The 24,638-nt window shown below is 35.4% G+C and overlaps 1 protein-coding gene, 1 non-coding gene and 1 pseudogene across 3 annotated transcripts; 1 reads left to right on the top strand and 2 right to left on the bottom strand.

The window, feature by feature from the left end:
* The first annotated feature begins 2,026 nt into the window (after positions 1-2,026).
* On the top strand, positions 2,027-4,073 carry LOC127102112 (CRAL-TRIO domain-containing protein YKL091C-like; annotated as a pseudogene).
* A 715-nt stretch (positions 4,074-4,788) lies between these two features.
* On the bottom strand, positions 4,789-13,686 carry LOC127100835 (protein BONZAI 1). Of its 2 annotated transcripts, XM_051038121.1 has the most exons (16): positions 13,425-13,682; positions 13,247-13,294; positions 11,486-11,634; positions 11,343-11,391; positions 10,560-10,616; positions 10,075-10,260; positions 9,843-9,977; positions 8,288-8,349; positions 8,105-8,201; positions 7,870-7,984; positions 6,850-6,926; positions 6,639-6,776; positions 6,397-6,561; positions 5,590-5,703; positions 5,358-5,454; positions 4,789-5,276 (listed from the first exon to the last, which is right to left on the bottom strand). In XM_051038121.1, the coding sequence occupies exons 1-16, from the start codon at positions 13,572-13,574 to the stop codon at positions 5,182-5,184; spliced, it is 1,734 nt and encodes a 577-aa protein (XP_050894078.1). In that variant the 5' UTR covers positions 13,575-13,682; the 3' UTR covers positions 4,789-5,181. The 2 variants fall into 2 exon arrangements, 1 of the variants encoding a protein (XP_050894078.1); XR_007794503.1 differs by lacking the exon at positions 4,789-5,276 and having other exon boundaries at positions 5,354-5,454; positions 5,590-5,754; positions 13,425-13,686.
* Positions 13,687-23,592: 9,906 nt separating this feature from the next.
* LOC127108985 (small nucleolar RNA R71) lies at positions 23,593-23,699 on the bottom strand. The gene has a single exon (XR_007796476.1). It is a non-coding gene; the product is annotated as a small nucleolar RNA R71 (small nucleolar RNA).
* Positions 23,700-24,638: the final 939 nt, after the last annotated feature.

Below are 24,638 nucleotides of genomic sequence, written 5' to 3'. Positions count from 1 at the left end.
TTCCACCATCAGTTCTGAGAATCTTCAGAGTCTGACCACTCTGTTTCTCAGCCTTGATTCTGAATTTCTTAAATTCAGCAAACACCTCGTGTTTGAACTCTATAAGGGATACCCATGTCATCCTTGTGAACTCATCCACAAATGACACAAAGTATTTATTCCTTCATAGAGACGGTTCTGGAAATGGTCCACACACATCAGAATGCACGACTCCTAAAGCATGCTTTGCTCTTTGAGCTACTTATGATGCAAATGGAAGTCTTGGTTGCTTCCCTCTCATGCACACATTACATGACTTTTCTGGTTTCTTAATTGCTGGAATTCCACATACCAACTTTTTTGAATTCAGGTGCCATAAGCTTCTGAAGTTCAAATGAGCAAATCTTTTGTGCCATAGCTCACTTTCCTTCACAACACTTATTGCGATAAGGCATTCAGAGTCTGCAGTTTTAACATTCACCTTGAATGTTCTATTCCTTCCCTGTTCTAACTCCATAATTAGCTTTTGATTATAGTCATACGCTTCAAAAGATTGTCCTTCATGGTAGCTGAGAATCCTTTTTCAATTAATTAACCTACACTCATCATATTGTTTTTCATGTTAGGAACATACCAGACATTTTGAATTAACGCAAATTTGTCATTATTTAGAATCACTCTAACATTCCACATCCCTTCAACATTCAGATACTTATCATTAACACGTTTGATCTTGGTCCTCTTCCAAGAATCAAAATCAACCAGTCATTTCTCAGTAAGATGGTTTGAACAACCAGTGTCCATATACCACCAGTCTTCTAGAGACGTACTATCCGAATTAGAAGCCATTAATATCACATATTCATCATCAAAACTTTTGGCTATATTTGCTTCTTTTGATTTCTTCTCCTTGTTTGACCAACAATCTGCGGCAAAATGGCCAAACTTCTTGCAACAGTAACATTGAACTTTTCTCTTGTCATACTTCTCTTTTCCCTTCTGACTCCCAGAAGTTGAGGTTTCTGACTTCTGAGACCTACCATGTCTTTTCTTGGCTTCTGGCCAATACTGCTTTTGGTCTTTCTTGACAAAAGAAGCTTTCAGAGTCTGCTCTACCTCTCTCTCAAAGGTTCTTTCAGTCAGACGTAACTTTTGCGCCTCTAAACTACTTTGCAACTCTTCTATTTTCATGGTGCTCAAATCCATAGAATGTTCAATTGTTATAACGGTGTAATCAAATTGAGGAGTAAGAGATCTAAGTACCTTCTCGATGATACGTTCTTCATAGAGAGTTTCTCTACACGACTTCATCTCATTTGTGATCAGAATCACTCTGGAGGTGTAGTTATTGTTCTTCATGTTAAGATTCTCATATTGATTATGTAGAGACTAAAGCTTCACCTTCTTCATTAATGCATCACCGCCGTAGCACCGCACCAGTGTGTCTCATACAGCTTTCCCCGTCGGCGAATCAACGATTTTCTCAAACACGTTCACATCCACACATTGATGGATGTAGAACAGAGTCTTCTAGTTCTGATCCTTCTTCCTCAGATCACACTGAGCACTTCTCTTCGCATCTGTTGTATTTTCTGGAAGTGCAACCTGAATGTAATCATCGTTGATGAGATCAAAAACATCTTGAACTCCAAACAACACAAGCATCTGAATCATCCAACGATTTCAGTTATTGCCATCGAACACTGGAAGCTTGGTACTCAGATTACCGTTTTCGTTCATCTTCAACCTTGTGCAATACACTCAGATCTCACCTAAACACTGTGTTTCTCAATCCCGTAGAATCAAGATATATGATTCTGTTACGATTCTGAATAGAAATTTAACACGAATTCTCCGAACAAAAATCAATCACACAACGCCTCACAGTTTCACTTGTGTTTGGTGTTTCCCTATGGATCTGAACCGGAGTTCTAGATACCAATTGTTAATGCACAAGGTGATAAAGATTAACAAACAAAAAGAGAGAAAAGAGAATAATAATAAATTTCTACTACTCAAAACGGTTACATAGAAAATGCACACATACATGCAAAAAGAAATAAAGGTATTGTTTATTCACACTACTTATTTGCTTAAATACAAGTGAAACTTTAGCAGAAATACTAAAATACTCTCTAATAAACTTTGTCCACAAATTTCTTAAAATATAAATTAATTCTAATAACTAGTGTATTTTTGTCTTAACCTTTAACCATCCCGTTCTTATAAGAGAAGAGGTGTGATGATCTTCATTAGAGTTCTTATAAGAGAAGAGGTGTGATCTTCATTAGAGACTAGAGATCAATTATTTGGATGATTTGTGTTTTTCTTTTTTTTTAGAAAGGCCGTGATTTGTGTTTTAGTATATTATTATTATTATTATTATTATTATTATTATTATTATTATTATTATTATTATTATTATTATTTCATAAGTTGAATATTAAGTGGTGGAATGTGGAATTCAATCCTCTTGATAGTTTCCCAATATCAATTAATATTAAGTTGAATATTCCTTTTTACTTATCCAAACAAAACCTCATAGTAGTTTGTAGACTCCAACCACAATTTTTACCCACTAAAAACTCACAAAACTCACAGTTAAATATTATTTATATTATTTATTTTATTTTTCAAAACAGATTTATATATTATCTATCTCATTATGTTTTTATAATGTTTAGTATAAAATTAGTCTATTTATTTGAAATCCAGTATTATAGGTCTTTTGATACATTCACGAAACCAGTTCGGCTCTCGGTAGTGTGACCGTATATGAAAAGAAAATAAGAACATAAGAAATTAATAAAGAAAATGAGAGAAAAATTAAAAATTAACTTAAATGCACTTTTAACTTTTTTACAATTATTTCTTTTTTGAATTTTAGTTCCTAATTTTAGATATCAGTGTTTTGATCTCTATTTAACAATTTTTAGTTATTTTTTATTCTCTTCATTTTTTCTAATGTGATAGTGATGTGTCAATGTTGAGTAGAATAAAAATAAAGTAATATTATTAATCAATATTCATATTATATTTTTATAATTATTTTTTAAAATATATTTATTAGTTATTTAAATAATAAATTAAAATATTAAAAATCAATTAAAAAATTGTTCTTTCAAAATATATATATTTTTTATTTAATTAATAAATCAAAATATTAAAATAAATTTAAAAAATGTTCTTAGTCATTTTCTTCTTTAATTGTAGATGAAGAAATTAGTAGAAGAAAAATAAAATGGCACTTAATATATAGTATGTTAGTCAATATATAAAATAGAGAGAGTACATTAACCACTCTTTTTTTGACAAAATATGCAAGTACAGTACTTGTGGTTGGTTTTATTTATTAGACTGATTTTAGTAGTTGAGTCTTTGATTTTGTGCATGACAATGCTATTGCATTATGAAGCTGCTAACTTACAACTGCCATAAAGAAACCAGGTAAAGCAACCATGTGAAATTTAATTGACTTATGACAAATTGGTGTGACAGAGTAGAAGCAATAAATGATATAGAAGTGTCTGGATTCTCCCATAAATTTTGTTGGTATTTTAGAACTGGGGTTACTCAAATAGTGATGTGGGAGCCTAGGATACATTAGTGTTCTCTCCATTTTGCAGGTAAACTGAAGTAATTGGAAGCTTGATATATACACTCAGAAATAACTTATGATTGTTAATTTCTTGCATGCAGGATTACTACCCTGAAATATTAGGGAAGTTGTTTATTCTTCATGCACCATATATTTTTATGAAAGTGTGGAAAATAGTTTATCCCTTCATTGATAACAAAACCAGGAAGAAGGTAATGTTTTACATTAAAATTATGTCAATGCAAAATATTTATAAAGTTGAATTGGATCTCCTTGCAGATAGTATTTGTGGAAAACAAAAAGGTGGAATCAACACTTCTAGAAGAAATAGACGAAAATCAGCTCCCTGAGATATACGAGGGAAAACTGCAACTAGTCGCCTATTCAAGATAGCTAATTAAACATTGATGTGTAATCAGTTATGGAGTTCTTTGCAATATCAGTTGATGTGTTTAGCTTATATATGATTATGAGAATAAAATAGTCAAGTTCATTAGTATTTGTTCTTAATTTCTGGAAGTATATCAGCTATAATTGAATGATGTTTGTAGCTTTTCCTTGATTTCTATGATATATTCAGTCATAGCCAGACAACACCAATAAAAACAGACCAAAAAAACAATATTGAGACATAGAATTCAAACTACAAATACTCGCAGCAAGTGAGAGATGCTTCTGCTTGACTGAGATATTTGAGCTGTTGAGATACAGTTGATTGAGCTGCTTGAAATACAGTTGATTGAGCTGCTTGAGATACAGTTGTCAGTCTTACTTTGAAAGAAGTGTTTGTCAGAGATATGGTGGTTATACATACAGCAGATACAAATTTGGTCCTTAAGGAAAATTAGGATTATCAAATTTGGTCCTTTCAGGTTTTTCAAAATCTGTTTACAATCCAGTTTTGAAACTTGAACTGGCATGAAATCAGTTAATAAAATTATAAACTGGTTTCTTGACAACAATTTGGTTTGGTTAATAAACACTGGATTTGGATATGGTTTTTCTTATATAGCTTGGTTAACCACCTCATGCAATAAGTATTTGTTATGTGTTTGTAATTGAGTTCATTTAGTTATTTATTAATTGGCTCAATAAGAACCGGTTCCGAGAAAATTGTTCAGATGCAACCAGTTCCTTCTCCAATATGACAGTGCTCTATTTAATGAGACTCATTCTTGAACAAGATTCATATAGAATTCTATTCAATGCTATAAAAAAAGGTAATTCAGTTATATTGGATTTCCAGATTCGGTGTAAACTGTAGGACTAGAAATTTTGCCTTCTCAGCTACAAGAAAACAGAAACTTCAATTTGTACAATAACTTTTTTCAGACCCTAACTAACCAGAAAAACCCAAAAGCAACAACACAACAAAAGGAAATTCCAACCAAAAGGCTTGAACGGGCAGACATGAAGATAAAGCAGCTGACCGAGGAACCTCTCTTGACTCTTTAATTGGCATTTAGCATAAAGCATGAGTTCTCAGCCCTTTGGCCGAACTTATCGATTTAAGATAGAGTAAAAAAAATGTACAAGGGGCCGGCCTTGAACATGCACAATGATCAATGAATATGATATTTTGAATATGCAAGATCTTTACAAAACTAAACATTTGGTTGGATATTTCTGCTCCGCATGTAAGCTAAAAATTGAGTAGGTAATTCTGCTAGAAGTGCTTGAACTACTGAAATTTCACCACCTGCAATCGGAACAAGTTTATAGGAGATTGATAAGTTCAAGGCCATTTGAAAAAGTCATAATTTGCAAACTGATTACCTACTTTGAACATCCCGAAATGGAACAAACTGGACTATATCACGTGAGGCAACACGTCCAGATGAACTTTCAAGCCTTTCCCCCTTGTCTGCATCCAAGATCTGTAACATTGAACAACAAAACTATATAAAAACCCCGAGGGGACATTACATACCTGTCATGCAGGTAAATGACTCATGCCAAACAATTATAACGAAATAGTAAAGACTAAAGAGCATGCACATTGGATTAAATACCTCCATTTCTTTGAAATCAGCTCCTCCTACGCCAACAATAAGGATTGATAATGGCAAGTCTGATGCTTTAACCAGTGCATCTTTTGTTTCTTGAAGATCTGTCACTACTCCATCCTAGGAGGATACCAATTAAACATTAGCACCGGCGGTGGAAAACGCAAGGTGCTGCAATTTTATTTGAAAGTTCTCAGAAGTAGGAATAGATTTTTTTTGGGTGCGCAAGGCAAGTATAGAGTGGTACGCCTTGGTCTAACATGGATACATTAACCATAGTTTTCATTCCCATGTAGTGTAAAGAATAATGTTTATACAATACTTTGAAACCCTCCATATACTTCTTATCTTCTTTGTATTTCACATTTTTATATTTTTCTTTTACATATATTTTTACATAATCATCTAAATTCCATATTAAAATTTGAAGAATAAGATTCTTCAAATTTTAATATGGAATTTAAAACCAATTGTGAGATGTGAATATTAGATTGGAAATAGAAGTATAATTGGATGAATATCATGGTATAAATTAATAAGGGATTGTTTAGAAAAAGAACTTTAAATTCATTATATGGAGTAGGGAATCACCAATCCTTCCCTATCTGAGAAAGAGGTGATTTCTGGTTCTATGGAATAGGGACGAAATAGAATAACTTTTCCATGCTTTTTCTTGCTAATAAGCAAAAAAAAACATAAAAATGTTCATGCAGTGGAATTGACTGAATTCAGTCAATTAAGCACAAAATGGAATTGCCATTCCATATACTAAACTTCAATGATATAGAAAACTGCATATATTCTAATTCTTACTGTGATTATCAACAAGATAAAGTACTTTCTTCCACCATTTGCTACAGATTGGCTGGCAATAAGTGCGGCATTATTTATGACAGGTCCAAAAAGTGTTGGTCCTGCAAGAGAAACGTTAAGCAGAGCACTTGTGTATGCCATCATAATTCCTTGAATACCATCCACCTGCAAAGGCAGAATCTTGTAATTGTTAAACTATTTAAATATAGCAACCAAGGCAAGATCAGAATTAGCATTTTCACCTCACAGTAACTATTGCTTCCATTCAAGTTGAAACAATGGGAGACCGGACCATCAATTGGCCGTGCTCCAAATCCCCACGTCGGAAATCGCTTGTCTGCATCATAAAACTGTAACACCTCTCCAACCTCAATGATTGCCTAAAAATATTTGTAGAACATGGATCAGTAACAAATAAAGTAGTGGAAATTCAAACCAAAAATCATTTCTTACTCTCTGGTATGAATTTGGACGTCCTGAAGGATCAATATAATGCAAAGAATCTGGAAGGCGTGAATTGCCATTTGACGCTGATAAACAAGACGAGGTTAGCCCATTAAAATGTATAGCATCCTTGTCATTCAATACATAACCAGCATGACAGATTTAAGTGTAAACCATGTCATATAATGTTTATATCATTCTATAATCCTAAGAATAGGGATTGGGGAAGAAAGAAAGAAAGAAAGAAAGAAAGGAAGGATAAGGAGGGAGAGGATCAACCTCATATCAGCAGTCAACAGGGGCAATAGTGGCCTCGGGAATAGCATTTTGGGGAACCCACAAATGCTCCCTTAAGGAGCCTTACTCCACCCTGCCACGCATACTAGTGCAAACTGGAAACTAAGCACTAGTGAGGACTGAGAAGGAAGGATGAACTTTTCATTATTAAGTTAAGGACTAGCTCACCAATAAATTAGAGGATGGGGGGAAGCTAAATAATACCAGTAAATTATTGGGTTAAATATGTTTTTAGTTCCTATAAATCACGAGCTTTCAAGTTTAATCCCTAATAAACTTTAAGTAAAATTTAGTCCTCTATAATGTTGCAATTTTAAGAATAGTTCTTATTTTTAAAACTTTTTTTAAAAAATGGATACTTTTAGTCTTCAAAATAGTGCCCATAAAAGGAAAATAGAGACGAAAAAGGAATAATTTATTTTTAGGGACTAAACCTCAAATCTTTTGACTTTGTAGGGACTAAAAATACATTTTAGCCTAAACTTAACATTCATAGCATCCAAATCCGAGATGGGAAAAAAGATATACAATTTTCAATAAGTAATAACAGATCCTAAGATCCAAATAACGAAAAAAACGAACTCCCATATTTCAAATACGATAATGATAGATATTATTATCTCATTCCCATGACTTGTGATCATTAGAAAACAAAAGACTGGTGAAAATATCTATTAGTATTACAATCTAGAAAATAATTAGGTACAACAAGCTTAAGGATATATGGAGTACCTGTATAATCAACGGCCAGCATGAAGTTCAATTCAAATCCCCCAGCCAGGTAATCCAGGAAAGTATATTGGATGCTTTCAGAAAATTTATCCACAAATAGCCGACTCTTCAAAACCTTTTGTTGAAATATAATATATTATTTCATTATTCACTACACCTTTATCATAGTTAAATATGATTTTAGGGAAAAACAAAAGGAATTAATGATTGAAATTAACACTTAATTTAATAAAACCTTGGCCTGAGAATCATGACCACCAGACAAAAATAAATTTTCTCCTTGGCCACCAGAATAGAGCTTCTCCAACTCTACCAAAGATGTCTGCACTTTTCTGATAAAATAGGATAAACAACTCTAATATTCATTTCAGCCCAGAAATATATTTAAGGGACGAAAGGACAAACAGGCAAAAATTACCCCAACAAATCATGTTTGCCACTGCTATTAAAGTTGTAGCACTCTACTATCAATGGACTTTCCTGAATGCAATGAAATGAAAAATGAGATAGCTTCAACTATGCCAGTATGTTTTTACCATAAAATCCAAAACACTACCCTCAAACAAGAAGATAAAGTGAAGTGATACAGTAAGTAAAATCCATATTTAAGGTTATAATAAATGCAGAAGACCCACGCTGTAACAGTAATGTTCCTGCACTATGACTTAGCGGCGATGAATTCTAATCACAGAAATCCATATAAGTTTAACACTAATCAGAACTTTATTAGTGATGGTGTGCATTGAAACGCGGTGAAAAAAAAGTTCATAGAAGTAAAGCCATTAACAACCTCAAGTTAACTAAGCATGTGTTTGGTTCTGCGGTGGAAAGAATTGATTTTGAATGAATTGATTATGTAAAATTAATTCTATCTAAAAGTGAGTTGAAGGTAAAGTGATTTATATTTGGATAAATTTATGTAGAAGTGATTTGAACAATAAATTTCAATGTAAAAATCACATTTAAACTCAAAAGCTACAAATTCTAGCTTCGAGGAGAATCAATTTAGGAGACCTAATCAATTCTACTTTAGAAGAACCAAACACATGAAAATCATTCCAAAATCAATTCTACACCTCTAGAATTGCTTTTGGCTCTTCCAAAAACTAAACCAAAGTTCAATCCTTTCCACCTCATTAGCTTAAATAAAAGTTGAATTTCAACATGAAGTAAAGAAAGTTAAACATTGTCGACACTTTGAGCCTTTGGGATCTTGCATGAAGACGAATGCATGTTAGATATATGAAGTCATTCATGAATCCCTAAAAGTTAAAACTTTTTAGAATAGTTGGTTATTTAGTCATCGACAATGAAAAAAATTTAAATATGTGCACCTGTTCCATAGAGGGGATATTTTAAAACATATAGAAGTTACATGGTTCTTCGTTTCATTAGGTAAATGAAACTCGATGTCAATATAAAAATATGCTAGCTATGCCAATTTTTTACATAAAATATGGCAGCTACAGTATACATTATTAGAATAATAGGTTGATTGGAAAAGAATGGTTAAGATTGAAGTAAATATCTATCCACGATGTTCAGTCCTAAGCGTGAGGGAGTGTGTTAAGAGGTTGATTGGAAAAGAATGGTTAAGATTGAAGTGAAATATATGTATCCACGATGTTCAGTCCTAAGCGTGAGGGAGTGTGTTAAGAGGTTGATTAGAAAAGAATGGTGAAGATTGAAGTAAAAAATACATATCCACGACATTCAGTCCTAAGCGTGAGGGAATGTGTTAAGAATCCCATAGTGGAAAAGATATGGTTGTGCACTTGAGATTAAGAGGGTAAAGTGTACAGTAGGTTATAAATGTTTATTGGAAAAAAATGGTTAAGATTGAAGTAAATATATACACATTTATAATAGACTAAAAAGTTGTTAATATTGTTGATTATCCAGCCAACCATTATAATTGCATATTTTTCGAAGTATACCCCTCATTCTAGAGGATTCAAATTCAAGTTTTATACCTTGCTTCCCACTTGTTGAATATTCAAGAACAACGGCTTCCATGTTGGGTGGTGATCATTCTTTATAGCTTCAGTTTTGCAAATTGGAATATGGGCACCACTTTCCACAACTTTTGATACTATTAAAAAGGGATCCTTCAAGACAAACAAAAGCAAATTTTATGCAATCACTGATGCTCCTCATAAGACTTAAGTTTAACTAACAACAGCAACACTAATAATAAGCACATACACTCTTTGAGAAGAGGTCCCTATATTCCAAATCTGAACACCTGAGTATCATCTCTACTGTAGTCTTTGAGCCAACACATTCCTCAGCATGAACTTTGAGCTTCCCACATTTTTGGGAGTCGCCAGATCTGATAGAATCTTGTCTGAGTAAATCTAATGTCAATGATCCATCAGACTTTGTAATTATCTGCACAGGTCAAAGTGTTGATGTTGATGGGTACAATTGTTGGGATGCTAATATATTTTCAGTAACACTGAAAAATATTGAGTATGCACTTCTTGGATTCAAAAACTTACAATATGCTAGGTAGTTACCTAATACTATAAAAACTGAAAAGTTGTGCATTTTCAACCATAGAGAGAGAAAAAAACAATAGTAGTGTTCGATAGTGAATATTCATAAGATACAGCTTCATTAAGAGTGTAGTGAACTTTTATTTAGTTGTCTAATATCACTCCCAAAAAGGTGAACAGTATATAAATTACCTCAGATAATGCACATGTTGCCTCACCTAGAAATTGTTGTTCTTCTAGCTTAAGTATCTGCACAAGTTAACCAAATAGTTACAATTTGAACTTGTATATCATATCTATCAAACAAGCAACAGGGTTCACATAGCAATTTAGCAAATTAATATCTTGGAAATGATTGTTGAACAACCTTACGAGAAGATTGTGGAGAATCTGAACCATTAGGAATAAATTTTAAGTAAGGTTTAGTTGTTTCTAGTAAAGCACACAAAAAATGATGCGAGAAGAATGTGGCCAATCTGATTGTGTAAATAGCAGTAATCAAAAAATCATATCACGATTCATGTTTGTTAAACATATCACGAATCATGTTGTTAAACATGCATAAAATTTTACTTCTCTCTTAAAATGTTGCAGAACTATAAACTTACACATTCACACAGAAAGGGTAGCACAGCAGCATTATGCATGCAACTTGCTATCATTAAATAAAATCTTGAACAAAAAAGAGTCTCTTAGAAAAAATAATGGAACCATAACTGGCATGCAAAAACATAAATTGATCCATTAAAATAATTTTGAAATCTATACAGATAATTTTTTTATATTAACATATTTACACTTTTTGCATTCCATAAATTAATACAAACTAAATTACAAAATTCTTAAAATAGTTGGGTCAGGCATCTTAGTAAAAGGAGAATTTCTCAGAAATAGTAAGTAGTAGGTTATTTTATTTTTCAATCAAAAATGTCTATCTCAAAAACTTAGATTTGCAGAACATATTAAACTTTATACCTTCACATCTGCATTGTGAAACTGAGTGTCAACATCATAAACGTGAAACCTGTGATGAAAGAAATTTACACAACAATTCCAGGTGAAACAACAAAATGCTTATATGCCTTGTTTGAAGTAAAAACACCAACGTTTAAACTTACACTAAAACCTGAACAACCTCAAAATGATAAATGAGAGTTTGTTTAGTAATCCATGTCGGATTCAATGAATTCAAAACTACTTCTGTCCGGCCAAGTTCCTCAAGTGCTCCATTTTTTCCTTTTGCATAAAGAACCAGTATTGGATCGCTCTACACATTAATCATGCAACTGAATAATGAGAATATTAGCCATTGAAAGCATAATATTTTATTTAAAGGATAACAATCAGTATAAACAAGTTACAAAGGGACAATTACAGCAGCCTCTGATCCATCTGTTGTATCTGTTGACTATGTTAATAGAGTCTAGTAGTTCAGTACACTTTCACCTGCTACAATGATGTAAGTCTACTCTACAACCAAATTTTCTTCTTGCATGGAAGAAAACGGGAGTTGTTATGTTTTTCTTGTTTGAGATGATATGTTCCAATTTTGCTCACTATAAATTATTTTGAGAATAAAGATGGCATATTTTTTGCTCCAAGTGAATTAATTGCATTATGGATTGAATTTTCTTTTTGATCTGGATTTTCTATGGTCCTCACAAGCTAAATTTCTCTAGTTGTTCAGTTTCTCCTTAATTATTATTATTATTATTATAATATGGGGAGTACTAATCAAGCTTGAGATTCATGAATGAAAGAGTTACATTAAAACTTAAAACGACAAACCATCGAGAGCACATCTTGACTGCGGAATGTTCAAATTTCTCTACACCAGTGTTATAGCTGCTATTTGACAACACTTTGTACTAACAATAGTGGTTCATTAAAATTCCACGACGCTCTAGCTTATTGCACTAGCGATTCATTAAAATTTGACTACGCTATAAGCTTATAGCACTGATATAGCTGCTGTTTGATAACACCAGTTATAGCCTGAATTTTCATTATGATCTAGATTCTCCATGATCCTCATATGAGGATCATTTCAAGGTACTATTTTCTTTTTCAAACACAACAAATCTCAATCTGGGATCATTTTATCTCTCAATGAAAACTTCTTCTAATCATGTGAATGCACTCCAATACTCCATCATTACTTCACATTCATGGCTCTCTCAGTTTCGAACAATTAGATCCGCCAGATGTTTCTCTTCCAAATAGGAAATTCTTCCAACCTAGGTTGTCGATAGCGCACTAACAAATATATAACACAACACAATTAAAACACATGACATGACCCGTTACTTTTTTTACGACTTCACAACAACAATCTCACATCCGAGCTATATGTATTGACATTGTGCTTCATGACAAACTCCCAGCCACATATTACAGTTCATGATCCCCCTAAAGAGTTAAATGCCCCCCTTCTGATTTCTCGGAGTAAAATACAATCATGTACTATACAATCACTTACTAACTATGAAGCACGGATACAGGAAACACATCACCGACATAGTAATAATTTAAAAAATCAATTAATTAAACGTAATAACAAATGTCGGTCAGACACGATCAGACGCTGACACGAACTCACCTTTTTCCATGTAGGTGCTACAGAGCTTACTAATAATGAAATATTTAGGAGTTTGATTCAACACTACGTCTTGGTTTCCTTGTCTTGATTCTTGACTAATTTTATGTACACAGTTTTCAATGCCACGCTTAATAAATTACTCTAGTAGCTTAGTTTCTTCTTAATTAGTACTATTATTAATTAACAATAATCAAAAACAATTAGAGTATATAAAGATTAAACTAAAGCTATCGGAATCACTAAACGAGCTTGAGATCATGAAAGAGTTAAAACAACAAACCTTGGAGAGCACATCTCGATCACGCAAGCCAGAAGCAGAAAACGACAACTGCAAATTGGAAAAATCTCTTTCAACTAGATGCGATTATAGTAACTGAAGTTGTTCGTAGATTAGTAGAGTAGCGTAGTGAAAGAAACTAGGAAGTAAAAGAAGATGAAAAAGAAAGCGAGATGAGAACCTCGATCTGTGAGAAGAGACCGTGGTAGCCGCGAGACTTGAAGAAGTTATCGACGGCGTCGTTGGGAGCGTTCGCCGAATTGAGCAAACTTCCGGCTGTTCCGCCGACGGCCGTGCGTCCACCGGCGATATCGGAGCAGCAATTTCCCATGGCGTTGAAATGAATGAGTCGTAATTGAACGAAAAAGACTAAAGAAGACAACAAATTAATATATCAGGAGAGGAATTGAAATTTATCAACAAAAAAATAAAAGAGAAACTGAAAGAATAAAGAAACGCGTTTTTCTATTAAAAGATATATTGATTGAATATTTTTAACGATTTTTAGTGTCGATTTTTTTTAACTTGATGTAATTCTTTCATTTTCTAAAAAAACTTAAAAGAAAAACTCGTATAAAGTAAACATTTTGAAGTGAAGAATTGTGGACTTAAATTAACACATGAATATATTGAGAAATTAACTTCCACCTCAATTTATTCATGGAAATTTTATAAATTTACATGATTCTGTTGAAAATTTTAAAAATTTGCAGTTTTTCTATTTAAAATTATCGAAAAGTTTTAAACTTGCGAAAATTTTTATTTTTCTTTATTAAAATTTTAACAATTTTAATTATGGATTTAAGATTTCTCAAAAAAAATATTAGATTTTTTGAAATTTTAGTATTTTTTATCAGATTTTTTGAAATTTCGAATTTTTTTTAATTTTCGGTATTTTTTATCAAAAAATTTTAAATTTTTGATATAAATGAAAGAATTTCCGAAAATACAAAAAAATATGTATTGGAAATTTCGATTTTATTATCAAAAATTTTATTTTTTATATGTTAGTAAGAGTACAATTTTAGAAGAAAAATAAAATTTGATTGATATATAATATAAAATATATTTTTTTTATTTTTAAAATATAAGAGTATTAGGTATAAATGTTAAATTCTCAAAAATATTAATATTTGTAAAACGTTTTATCATCTCAAATATAGTGAGATTGGTGTAATATAGTTTTAGATGATAACTTTAAAAAAATTGTGTAAATTTTATTATTTAAATAATAAATTTTAAAAAAATAAAATGAACTAATTTATGAATTATTTCATCAATATTAAGTTTAACGAATTTTAAATGGCAACAAGGAAACTAAAGTTTTAAATTTTTTATACGATATAAGAACTAATTTGTTTCAATTTTTTAAAAGTAATTTTTATAGTGTAACATATGTTTTATAGTGTGAATAAAAAATTGATCTTTTTATTAACATTATGCAATATCTTAATGTGTTTCAAAATTTTACATATTAGTATCTAGGAATTTTACAAATTGATTTTGATATTTTTTAACTTTAAAATTGTTTTTTTTAATACAAATTAATCTTTATTGTTTCAAATTTTGTTAAGTTGATCGGGGAATGTCAAAATATTGAAAAGATAATGAACCAAATGGTGCTTCAAAAAAGTTGAAATACAATGTTGACCTAAATCATCTTTTTCCTCCCTGAGACAATGTCTATCATTCTTACACATGAATTGTTTCGTGAAACCAATTTTCTTTGCACCAATCAAATGAACCAAGTAAAGCCTCATGAAATCTTCAAGAAAACAACAAAGACCAAAACTTTATGAGTTCACTTTTTCAAGCCTTGAAGATGTGTAGAGAGTCATATGTATAAGCTCATGAACTTAAATATAAATATCCTCAAATTATTCTCTTGGTCTAAAGACTTTGTCCCTTCAAATGTCAATCTAACATTAACTTAGGTATGAGTCCGAATTTATGGTTTATCGCAAGAGTAATGGAGGTCTAAAATAATCTTCACGATAGCAAGCAGCTTAGGAACACCAATATGGATAGATTTTACTTCTAGCAAATCGGCCTTTTAGCCATTTTGTTTCATCATGAAATCGAGGTTTATGTTGATGATATGATTACCAAATCTCAGACAGAAGAAGAACATTTGGTGAATTTGCAGAAACTGTTTGAGCGTTTGAGGAAATTCAAGCTGAGGCTTAATCCGAACAAGTGTACTTTTGGGGTGAGATCTGGAAAACTACTGGGTTTTGTTGTTAGCGGAAATGGGATTGAGGTGGATCCGGCCAAAGTGAAAGCGATACAGGAAATGCCTGAGCCAAGAACAGAGAAACAAGTCTGTGGTTTCTTAGGGAGGTTGAACTACATTGCAAGGTTCATCTCTCACCTAACAGCCACGTGTGAGCCAATATTCAAATTGTTGAGAAAAGATCAGGCTATCAGGTGGAATGATGATTGTCAAAGGGCGTTCGAGAAGATAAAAAAGTATTTTCATAATCCTCCTATCCTTGTGCCTCCGGTCCCAGGGAGACCGCTGATTATGTATTTGACAGTACTAGACAATTCCATGGGTTGTGTTCTCGGTCAACACGACGAGACAGGTAGGAAAGAGCATGCCATCTACTACCTGAGTAAGAAATTCACAGATTGCGAGTCGAGATACTCAATGCTTGAAAAAACATGTTGTGCACTTGCATGGGCTGCTAAGCGATTGAGACAATACATGATGTCTCACACAACCTTACTGATCTCCAAAATGGATCCGGTCGAGTATATATTTGAGAAGCCAGCTCTCACCGGAAGAGTTGCTCGTTGGAAAATGGTACTGACAGAGTACGACATCCAGTATACTTCCCAGAAAGCCATCAAGAGGAGTATTCTGTCAGACTATCTTGCTCAACAGCCAATTGAAGATTATGAGCCGATGAAGTTTGATTTTCCAGATGAAGACATCATGTTCCTCAAGATGAAAGACTGTGAAGAGCCAGTTGTTGAAGAGGGACCTGATCCAGACGAAAAATGGACTTTAATGTTTGATGGGGCCGTCAACGCCAGAGGAAGTGGAATTGGTGCTGTCATTACAACTCCGAAAGGTGCCTACATGCCTTTCACCGCTCGTCTGACTTTCGAGTGCACCAATAATGAAGCTGGGTATGAAGCCTATATCTTGGGTATTGAGCAAGCCATTGATTTGAGAATCAAGACTTTGGACATCTTCGGAGATTCAGCTCTGGTAATCAATCAAGTGAATGGTGATTGGAACACTCTTCAGCCCAATCTGGTCCCCTACAGAGATTACACGAGAAGACTGTTGACTTTCTTCACAACAGTAAAAATGTACCATATACCTCATGATGAGAACCAGATGGCAGATGCTCTTGCTACTCTATCCTCCATGATCACGGTGATCCGTTGGAACCATGCTCCCAAGATCGACGTGATGCGCCTTGATAGGGCCGCGTATGTGTTTGCTGCTGAACTGGTAGTTGATGACAAGCCCTGGTATCACGACATCAAGCGCTTTTTGAAGAATCAAGAGTACCCTGCAGGATCATCCAACAATGATAGAAAGACTTTGAGAAGATTGGCAGGCAGTTTCTTCTTGAACAAAGACGATGTTCTGTATAAGAGGAACTTCGACATGGTTTTGCTCAGATGCGTGGACAAACACGAAGCAGACATGTTAATGCAGGAAGTTCATGAAGGCTCCTTCGGTACTCATGTCGGCGGACATGCAATGGCTAAGAAATTGTTGAGAGCAGGTTATTACTGGAGGACCATGGAATCTGATTGTTTCAAATATGCTCGGAAGTGCCATAAATGCCAGATTTATGCTGATAAGGTGCATGTGCCGCCGAATCCTTTGAATGTGATGTCTTCATCGTGGCCTTTTGCTATGTGGGGCATTGATATGATTAGAAGGATTGAGCCGACCGTTTCCAATGGGCATCGCTTCATCCTTGTTGCCATCGACTATTTCACCAAGTAGGTCGAAGCAGCGTCATTTGCGAAGGTCACCAGACATGTGGTTGCCCGATTCATCAAGAAAGAAATCATTTGTGCTATGGGATTCCCGAAAGAATCATTACTGATAATGGTTCTAATCTCAACAACAAAATGATGAAGGAGTTGTGCCAGAACTTCAACATTCAACATCATAATTCTTCCCCTTACCGCCCTAAGATGAACAGTGCTATTGAAGCGGCAAATAAGAACATAAAGAGGATTGTGCAGAAGATGGTCGTTACATACAGAGATTGGCATGAGATGCTACCCTTCGCCTTACATGGGTACCGTACTTCAGTACGTACATCGACCGGGGCAACCCCTTACTCCCTTGTGTATGGTATGGAAGCAGTCCTACCTGTTGAAGTGGAGATTCCTTCTCTAAGAGTCCTGTTGGATGTCAAGTTAGATGAAGCTGAATGGGTTCGGACAAGGTTCAATGAGTTGAGTCTTATCGAAGAGAAGCGAATGGCAGCCATTTGCCATGGGCAGTTGTATCAAAGTCGGATGAAGAGAGCCTTTGATCAGAAAGTGCATCCTCGATGCTTCCAGGTCGGAGATTTGGTGTTGAAAAGGATCCTTCCTCCTCAGACAGATCACAGGGGCAAGTGGACTTCTAACTATGATGGACCGTATATTGTCACCAAGGTTTTTGATGGTGGGGCCTTGATGCTTGCAACGATGGATGGTGAAAACTTCACTTCCCCGGTGAACTCAGACGCAGTTAAAAAATACTTCGCATGAAATAGACCCGCTGGACAATAAAAAGAGTAGTCCAGGCAAAAATGGGCATCCCGGCGAACCAAGAAAATGAAAAAGGTTCGGGAAAAAATTAGGGATTAAAAGTGAAAATATTATACACCCGGTAAGTTGAAAACCTGAAAAGGCAACTTAGGCAAAAATGGGTATCCCGGTGGATTGAAAACCCGAAAAGGGCGATCCAGGCAAAAGTTAGGGATTAAGCGAATCACTGCGTTCTGAGTAGTTCTGAATCTCATCTCGTGGCAATGACTGGAAACTTTTGAAGGATAGGAAACAATCCAATCACTCTTTCAGAAAGCTGATCATCTGGAGGATCTTGAAGACGAGCAAGTCATAGCAGAATTGGAACCCAATAGAAATCCATTTCACATTGCCATTAGATTAATGTCTGTTTTTATCTGTTGTGCGATTACCTCTTTCCAGGGATTGCTTCCTGATGTAAATGCCTATTCAAAGGCCGTTCAATCAATAAAATCATGTTATTCAGTATATCTCTGTTTTCATTTTCATTTTTATGTTTTGTTTGCAAAAATGACGTCCGAATTTTTGATAAACATTGCATCATGACACATAAGAGCTTTACACGTACATGCTTAATAAACATTTAAAATTGCTGTAAATTTTAAGTGCTTTGGATCGTCTATTCATAATAGGTACCCTCGGGGCATTTCCTTAAAATCCCCTGCAGATGATCGTGAATGTTTTCCCCAGTGAAGTCGCCAACAGACGAATTCGGTATCTTATCCCTGCAGAGCTTATCAGAGCGTTGGATTCTTCAATCCCCAACAGGTTCTCACCACTGTAACTCCCCCCAAGCGGTGGTTTCAGATTATACACTCCCTAGTAGAGTTGACAGTGTCAGACTATATACCCCTAGCGGAGTTGACAGTGCCAGACTGTATCTTCCCAGCAGAAGCGGCTGCTCCTCAGAGTTCGAGGCCAGATCGATAATCCCAATGCCAAATCCATGGTTTCTTTCCTTGAAGCAGAACCTCGGTACCGTATCGGTGTTTGCTTACCCTGCTGAGTCATCTCTCACAGATCGTGGTTGCCAGAACCACTATCGCTTTCCCCAACAACAGGTTTTCAGTGCCGTTCTCTCCCCAATCAGAATCTCGGTATTTCGTCATTGCTAGAACACCGTGTGGCGGGTCATTTCCCCACAGAATTCTTTGTGCTGTGCATCTCCAGCAGTCTTGCCAGGGTCCAGAAGATGGTGATCATTTCCCCAGCAGATCCCCTTGCCTCAGCTTGGCATTCTACCCAGCATTTCGCATCCCTGCATGTAGGATCATATTGCATTACATCCTGCCAAATCGCGTAGCATTTCCATTTGCATGGAGCATTACGCCATTGAAAAATTCAAACATACGCATGTAAGCATAAAACATTCTCGGTATCCCAAGTGATAAGCCAGAAGTTGTTTCCAGTACTCAGACTGAAGATTGTTCATGACTTACCTTTGTTATCCCCAGCAAGTGTCATTGGCCCATGCGCCGCCTCTATTATCGTTCCCTATTTCTGCCGATGCTGACAGGCATGAAGTTTCCGGTATTCAGACCGAAGTGGCGTTCAGGCCAGTTTTCCGATGTTCAGATCGAAGAAGTTTCCGACATTCAGGTCGATGCAACTGGTGGCATTCAGGTCAGTTTCCCGATGTTCAGATCGAAGAAGTTTCCGACATTCAGGTCGATGCAACTTGTGGCATTCATGTCAGTTTCCCGATGTTCAGATCGAAGAAGTTTCCGACATTCAGGTCGATGCAACTTGTGGCGTTCAGGCCAGTTTTCCGATGTTCAGATCGAAGAAGTTTCCGACATTCAGGTCGATGCAACTTGTGGCGTTCAGGCCAGTTTTCTGATGTTCAAATCGAAGAAGTTTCCGACATTCAGGTCGATGCAACTTGTGGCGTTCAGGCCAGTTTTCCGATGTTCAGATCGAAGAAGTTTCCGACATTCAGGTCGATGCAACTTGTGGCGTTCAGGCCAGTTTTCCAATGTTCAGATCGAAGAAGTTTCCGACGTTCAGGTCGACGCAACTTGTGGCATTCAGGCCAGCCTCTCGGTGTTCAGACCGATATTAATAATCTCATATCTCCCGATGTTCAGATCGACATCATTTCCAGTATTCAGACTGATGAGCGGCATTCAGGCCATGGTTATTTCTGTGTTACCATTTATTTTGGTATCCAGGTTAACATTCTTTTTCGGTATTCAGACTAACTCTCACCGTACCAGACGGATTCTTCTTTCAAGACCACCTCTTTGCCGATTCTGATAGGCATTGTTACTTCACTTCACTTCAGTGCAAATTTTCGGGCTTTTATTGTATTCAATCCCTTGATACCTCGAAAGCACGAAAGTCGCTGCTATCTTCTTTCCAGGTCTCCAGTTGATTGAATAGGGGCACCTGTAATACCCCAAAATTTACCCTTTATTTTTCCTGGAAGCATACGCTTTACACCTCATGCATGCATTCATTTTTATGTCATTTAGCATTTGCATTTTATCATGGCAATCGGAATCGGATCCAAGAAGCTTGAACATCATCCAGGACACTTTGTGGGCTCTATTTAGATGATCAGTCAACAAAAGGGAAAGACTTGAGTTACTTCCAACAGGGGTCTATTTGTCAGTCAAAACGTTAATCTTGAAGGAGCAAAGGTTTGTTCATGAGCTATCATGCTCGCTAGGCGAAGCCCACGTGTTTTGAAAAAAAAATCTTGGACTTGGACCTCTCTCATTTGAGCCCATAGGTCCACAAAAATCAGGTTATAAATTCAGAGTTTCGGTGAAACAAAAGGCTATGCTATTCCTATTACCCTGTCTGGGAAAAAGATAGTGAGAGAAGAGCTAACGAAGTTCAGAGCAGCCTCCAAACCCTGAAGGGAACTCAACTGCACAGAATCACCTCTGCCTCAAATAAACCCTAAATATTGTTTTGTAAACCTCACGGGTGCAACTCAATTTCAATCAAGCTCTCCAATCAGGTTTGCCCTTATTCCCATTACCTTTGAGCTTTGAATTTGAATACTCCGAATTTTTGAGGTATTATGGGTGAATTTGATACCCTTTTGATGCATGTCTTTTTTGTGAATTTTAATGGCATGATTCATGTGGTTACATTTTGATTTTGGGGCAACCCTTGATTACCCTATTTTTTTTTGTCTCTAACCTGTTTGTTAAGTTTTTGTGAGGGTGATAACATGAAACTATATCACATTTTTAGACTTGATTTAATTAAATTATATCGTTATTTGATTCAATTTATTTTATATTATTCGATATTACTCGGTATTTTCTTATTATTTATTTCAGGTATCATTATTTAAAGCACGTGTGAAAAAGAAAGAAGAGGGGTGCAAAAAGAGGATTTTCTAGGAAAAGCAGCAAGCTGAAGCACCAAAGCCCAACCCACTTTGGAACAAAGGAAATGGGTGTCACGACCGCCACGAGCACATGCCGAGCGCCACGACCTAGTGTTACGACCGTAACACATAGTGTGACGGACGTCACACATCCCATCCTATATTTTAGGCTTTATGTGCGTAACGGAGTGGACGGTTTTCCCTAAATCTTCTCCTGCACTCGTAGACGTTTTGAATGACACTGAAGACCCATTCTAGGAAACGGTTATTTTGAGAGGTGAATATAAATAGACCTCACCAAAGCCAATGGGAGCTCTCTCTGCTCCGTACTATTTTTCCAGCAATATTTTTCCAGCACTCTAAATTTTCAAGCAATTTATTTTCTTTTCTTTTCTAGTTTAATTTCCGAAGCATACAATTTATTTTCTCACGATAGTTTCTACACCGGAAATTATTGTGTAATTTTTATTGGATCTAACCTTGCGTTAGATCATAGTATTTTATTTCCTTGTTTTTACTTTCGTATCTGATTGAGAATTGTGAAGAACAAATTCAACCGACTTGTGGTGGTGTGTTCGAGCATCGAAGCTAGGAGATAAAATCCAGAATTCTAGTATTTTTCCAGGTTCATTAATTAATTGATTTATTGTTTTAATTTACATATGCTTTGTTCTGCTGTTTATATATATTGTTTGTTTGATTTGGCCGTATTTATGCATGAGTATTGTTTGTGCATGTTTTTCATGTCTGGCTAATTAATTTAGATATCGGTATGTAAAGTAAGCGGAATAAAGGAATTCAAATTGAGTTGGTTTTAAATTTATTTCAAAATATAGTCACTCTTTTTCTGGTCTCAATTTGCAGAGTTAATACCAAGGTTCTTCTACGAGAGTAAAAGACATAAAGAAGTTAAAATCAATAGAACGACGATTTGAGTTTTTAACTGGACAGTGTAAATTGAACATTAACTTTAAATCAGGGCGAAAGCAATTTTTAAGGTTAATTAAATTCTAATCATTTTCAAAAATTATTTTTAAAAGTTAAATGTGAGGACGAGAGTTAAGCATTTAAGTTTAATCATATAATCTAAGTCAACAGAGCGAGAGTTTGAGACGAGGGTGTTTAAACGGTTAGTATTTTCTCAAAAGGAGTTTCTATAGATTCTATTATTTTCAAAAAGTGATTTTAGATTTAACGAAATAGTGAGAGCGTATGTTAAAATATAAATTCATAGTCTAATTCAACTGAGCGAGAGTTTGAGGAAAAGACTTTTAATTAATAGTGTCTACTGAAAAGACTTATTTTAAAATTAAGAAAAAGACCAACGAAGATTTGATTCCCTAATTACGACGAACTACATACTGATATCCATATAATTTGATATTTTATCTAGATCCAAAATTAGTTTTACTTTTCCCCTAATCATTAAAGTACCATCCGCCTTAGCTTTACGCAGTAACCCTAAAAAAATGGTAGATCGATTCATTAAGTCCCTGTGGGATCGATATCTTTTAAAACTACGCGATTAGACTATGCACTTGCAGTTAGTACCCCGATAGACTCATAAAGTCACGATCAAGTTTTTGGCACCGTTGCCGGGGACTTTTATTTAGTCGATATCGTAACTCTTCTGTTACGCTGTAGAGACTAAGGCAATTTTTATTTTTTCCCTTTTTCGTTGATTTGTATGCCACACACTCGCTCACAAGGCGAGCCGTACTACTTACGAATCAACGACGTTGAACGATATCTCCGATTATTACGAAGAATTCGAGAATATCGTGTTAGAAACAATCTTCCTCAAATCGAAATTCCTGATCTCAAAAATTTCCTTCCTTTAACGATACCAGCGATGGCCGAACCAGCTCATGCTCTTCGAGATTACGCTGCTTCATCGCAAGATGACCCGCATTCAAGTATTGCTCCACCCGCAATCGAAGCGAACAACTTTGAACTTAAACCTTCGTTGTTGCAGGCAGTGCAACAGAATCAATTTTCTGGAAATCCTACCGAGGATCCAAACCTTCATTTATCCGTATTTGTCCAATACGATGACACTGTTAAAGCTAATGGTGTCACTTCAGAGGCAATTCGACTTCGTCTCTTTCCTTTCTCGTTAAGAGATAAAGCTAGAAGATGGCTTCAGTCTCTTCCTTCCAACTCAGTCACCACATGGAATGAGTTGAAGAAAGTCTTTCTTGCCCTATATTTTCCTCCAAGCAAAACAGCTATGTTGAGAGCCCAGATAAATGGATTTAAGCAAAAAGATAACGAATCTCTTTTCGAAGCATGGGAAAGATACAAGGACATGATGAGACTTTCTCCACACCATGGTTTAGAAGACTGGTTAGTAATTCACACCTTCTACAATGGTCTCTTGTACAACACAAGGTTAATAATAGACGCCGCCGCCGGTGGTGCAATTATGGATAAACCTTACACCGACGCTTATTAACTTATCGAGAGCATGGCCCAAAATCATTATCGGTGGGGAAGCGACCGAACAGTGGTAGAAAAACCTCAAACGAAAGGTGGCATGTACGAGATAAGTAGCCTTGATCATGTTAATGCAAAAGTGGATGCTCTTACCCAGAAAATTGAAAGTTTAAATGTATCACCTCCAGCCACCGTGGTTACCGTAACTCAAAATTGTGAAGTCTGTGGAATTCAAGGTCACACTCCTACAGATTGTCAACTCCTAACAGGAATTCAAACAGATCAGGTGAACTATGTTCAAGGAAATCCTTACTCGCATACCTATAACTCAAACTGGAAGAACCATCCTAATTTTTCATATAAAAGTAACAACGCTTTATACGCACCAGGTCAAGCTCCCAGTCAAGCTCCAGCTATACCACCAGGATATCAAAAGCCGACCCCGTCTACACCTAACAATAACGTTCCTAGGAAATCCAACTTGGAAATCATGATGGAGAACTTCATAGCTTCTCAACAGCAAACCAATAAAGAGTTCTTAAACCAGAATGTACACACTAGCGAACAGATTAAATAACTAGCAAGTAAAGTAGATGCCCTGGCTACCCATAACAAAATGCTGGAAACACAAATCTCGCAAGTAGCTCAACAACAAGCGCCTACTGCTGCCCCAACTGGTACATTTCCTAGACAGCCCCAACCTAATCCGGAAGGCCACGCTCATGCAATTATATTACGAAGTGGTATAGAGGTAGAAGGACCATCTGACCCAAGGATTGAGAACCAAAACTCTAAAAAGTCAACTGAGGAAGAAAGTAAACCTAAGGAAAAGGAAGAGTG

Source organism: Lathyrus oleraceus, chromosome 7, assembly GCF_024323335.1.
Source record: "Lathyrus oleraceus cultivar Zhongwan6 chromosome 7, CAAS_Psat_ZW6_1.0, whole genome shotgun sequence".
Taxonomy (NCBI): Eukaryota; Viridiplantae; Streptophyta; class Magnoliopsida; order Fabales; family Fabaceae; genus Lathyrus; species Lathyrus oleraceus.
The sequence above is the reverse complement of the archived record's forward strand: the minus strand, read 5'-3'. Positions and strand labels throughout refer to the sequence as shown.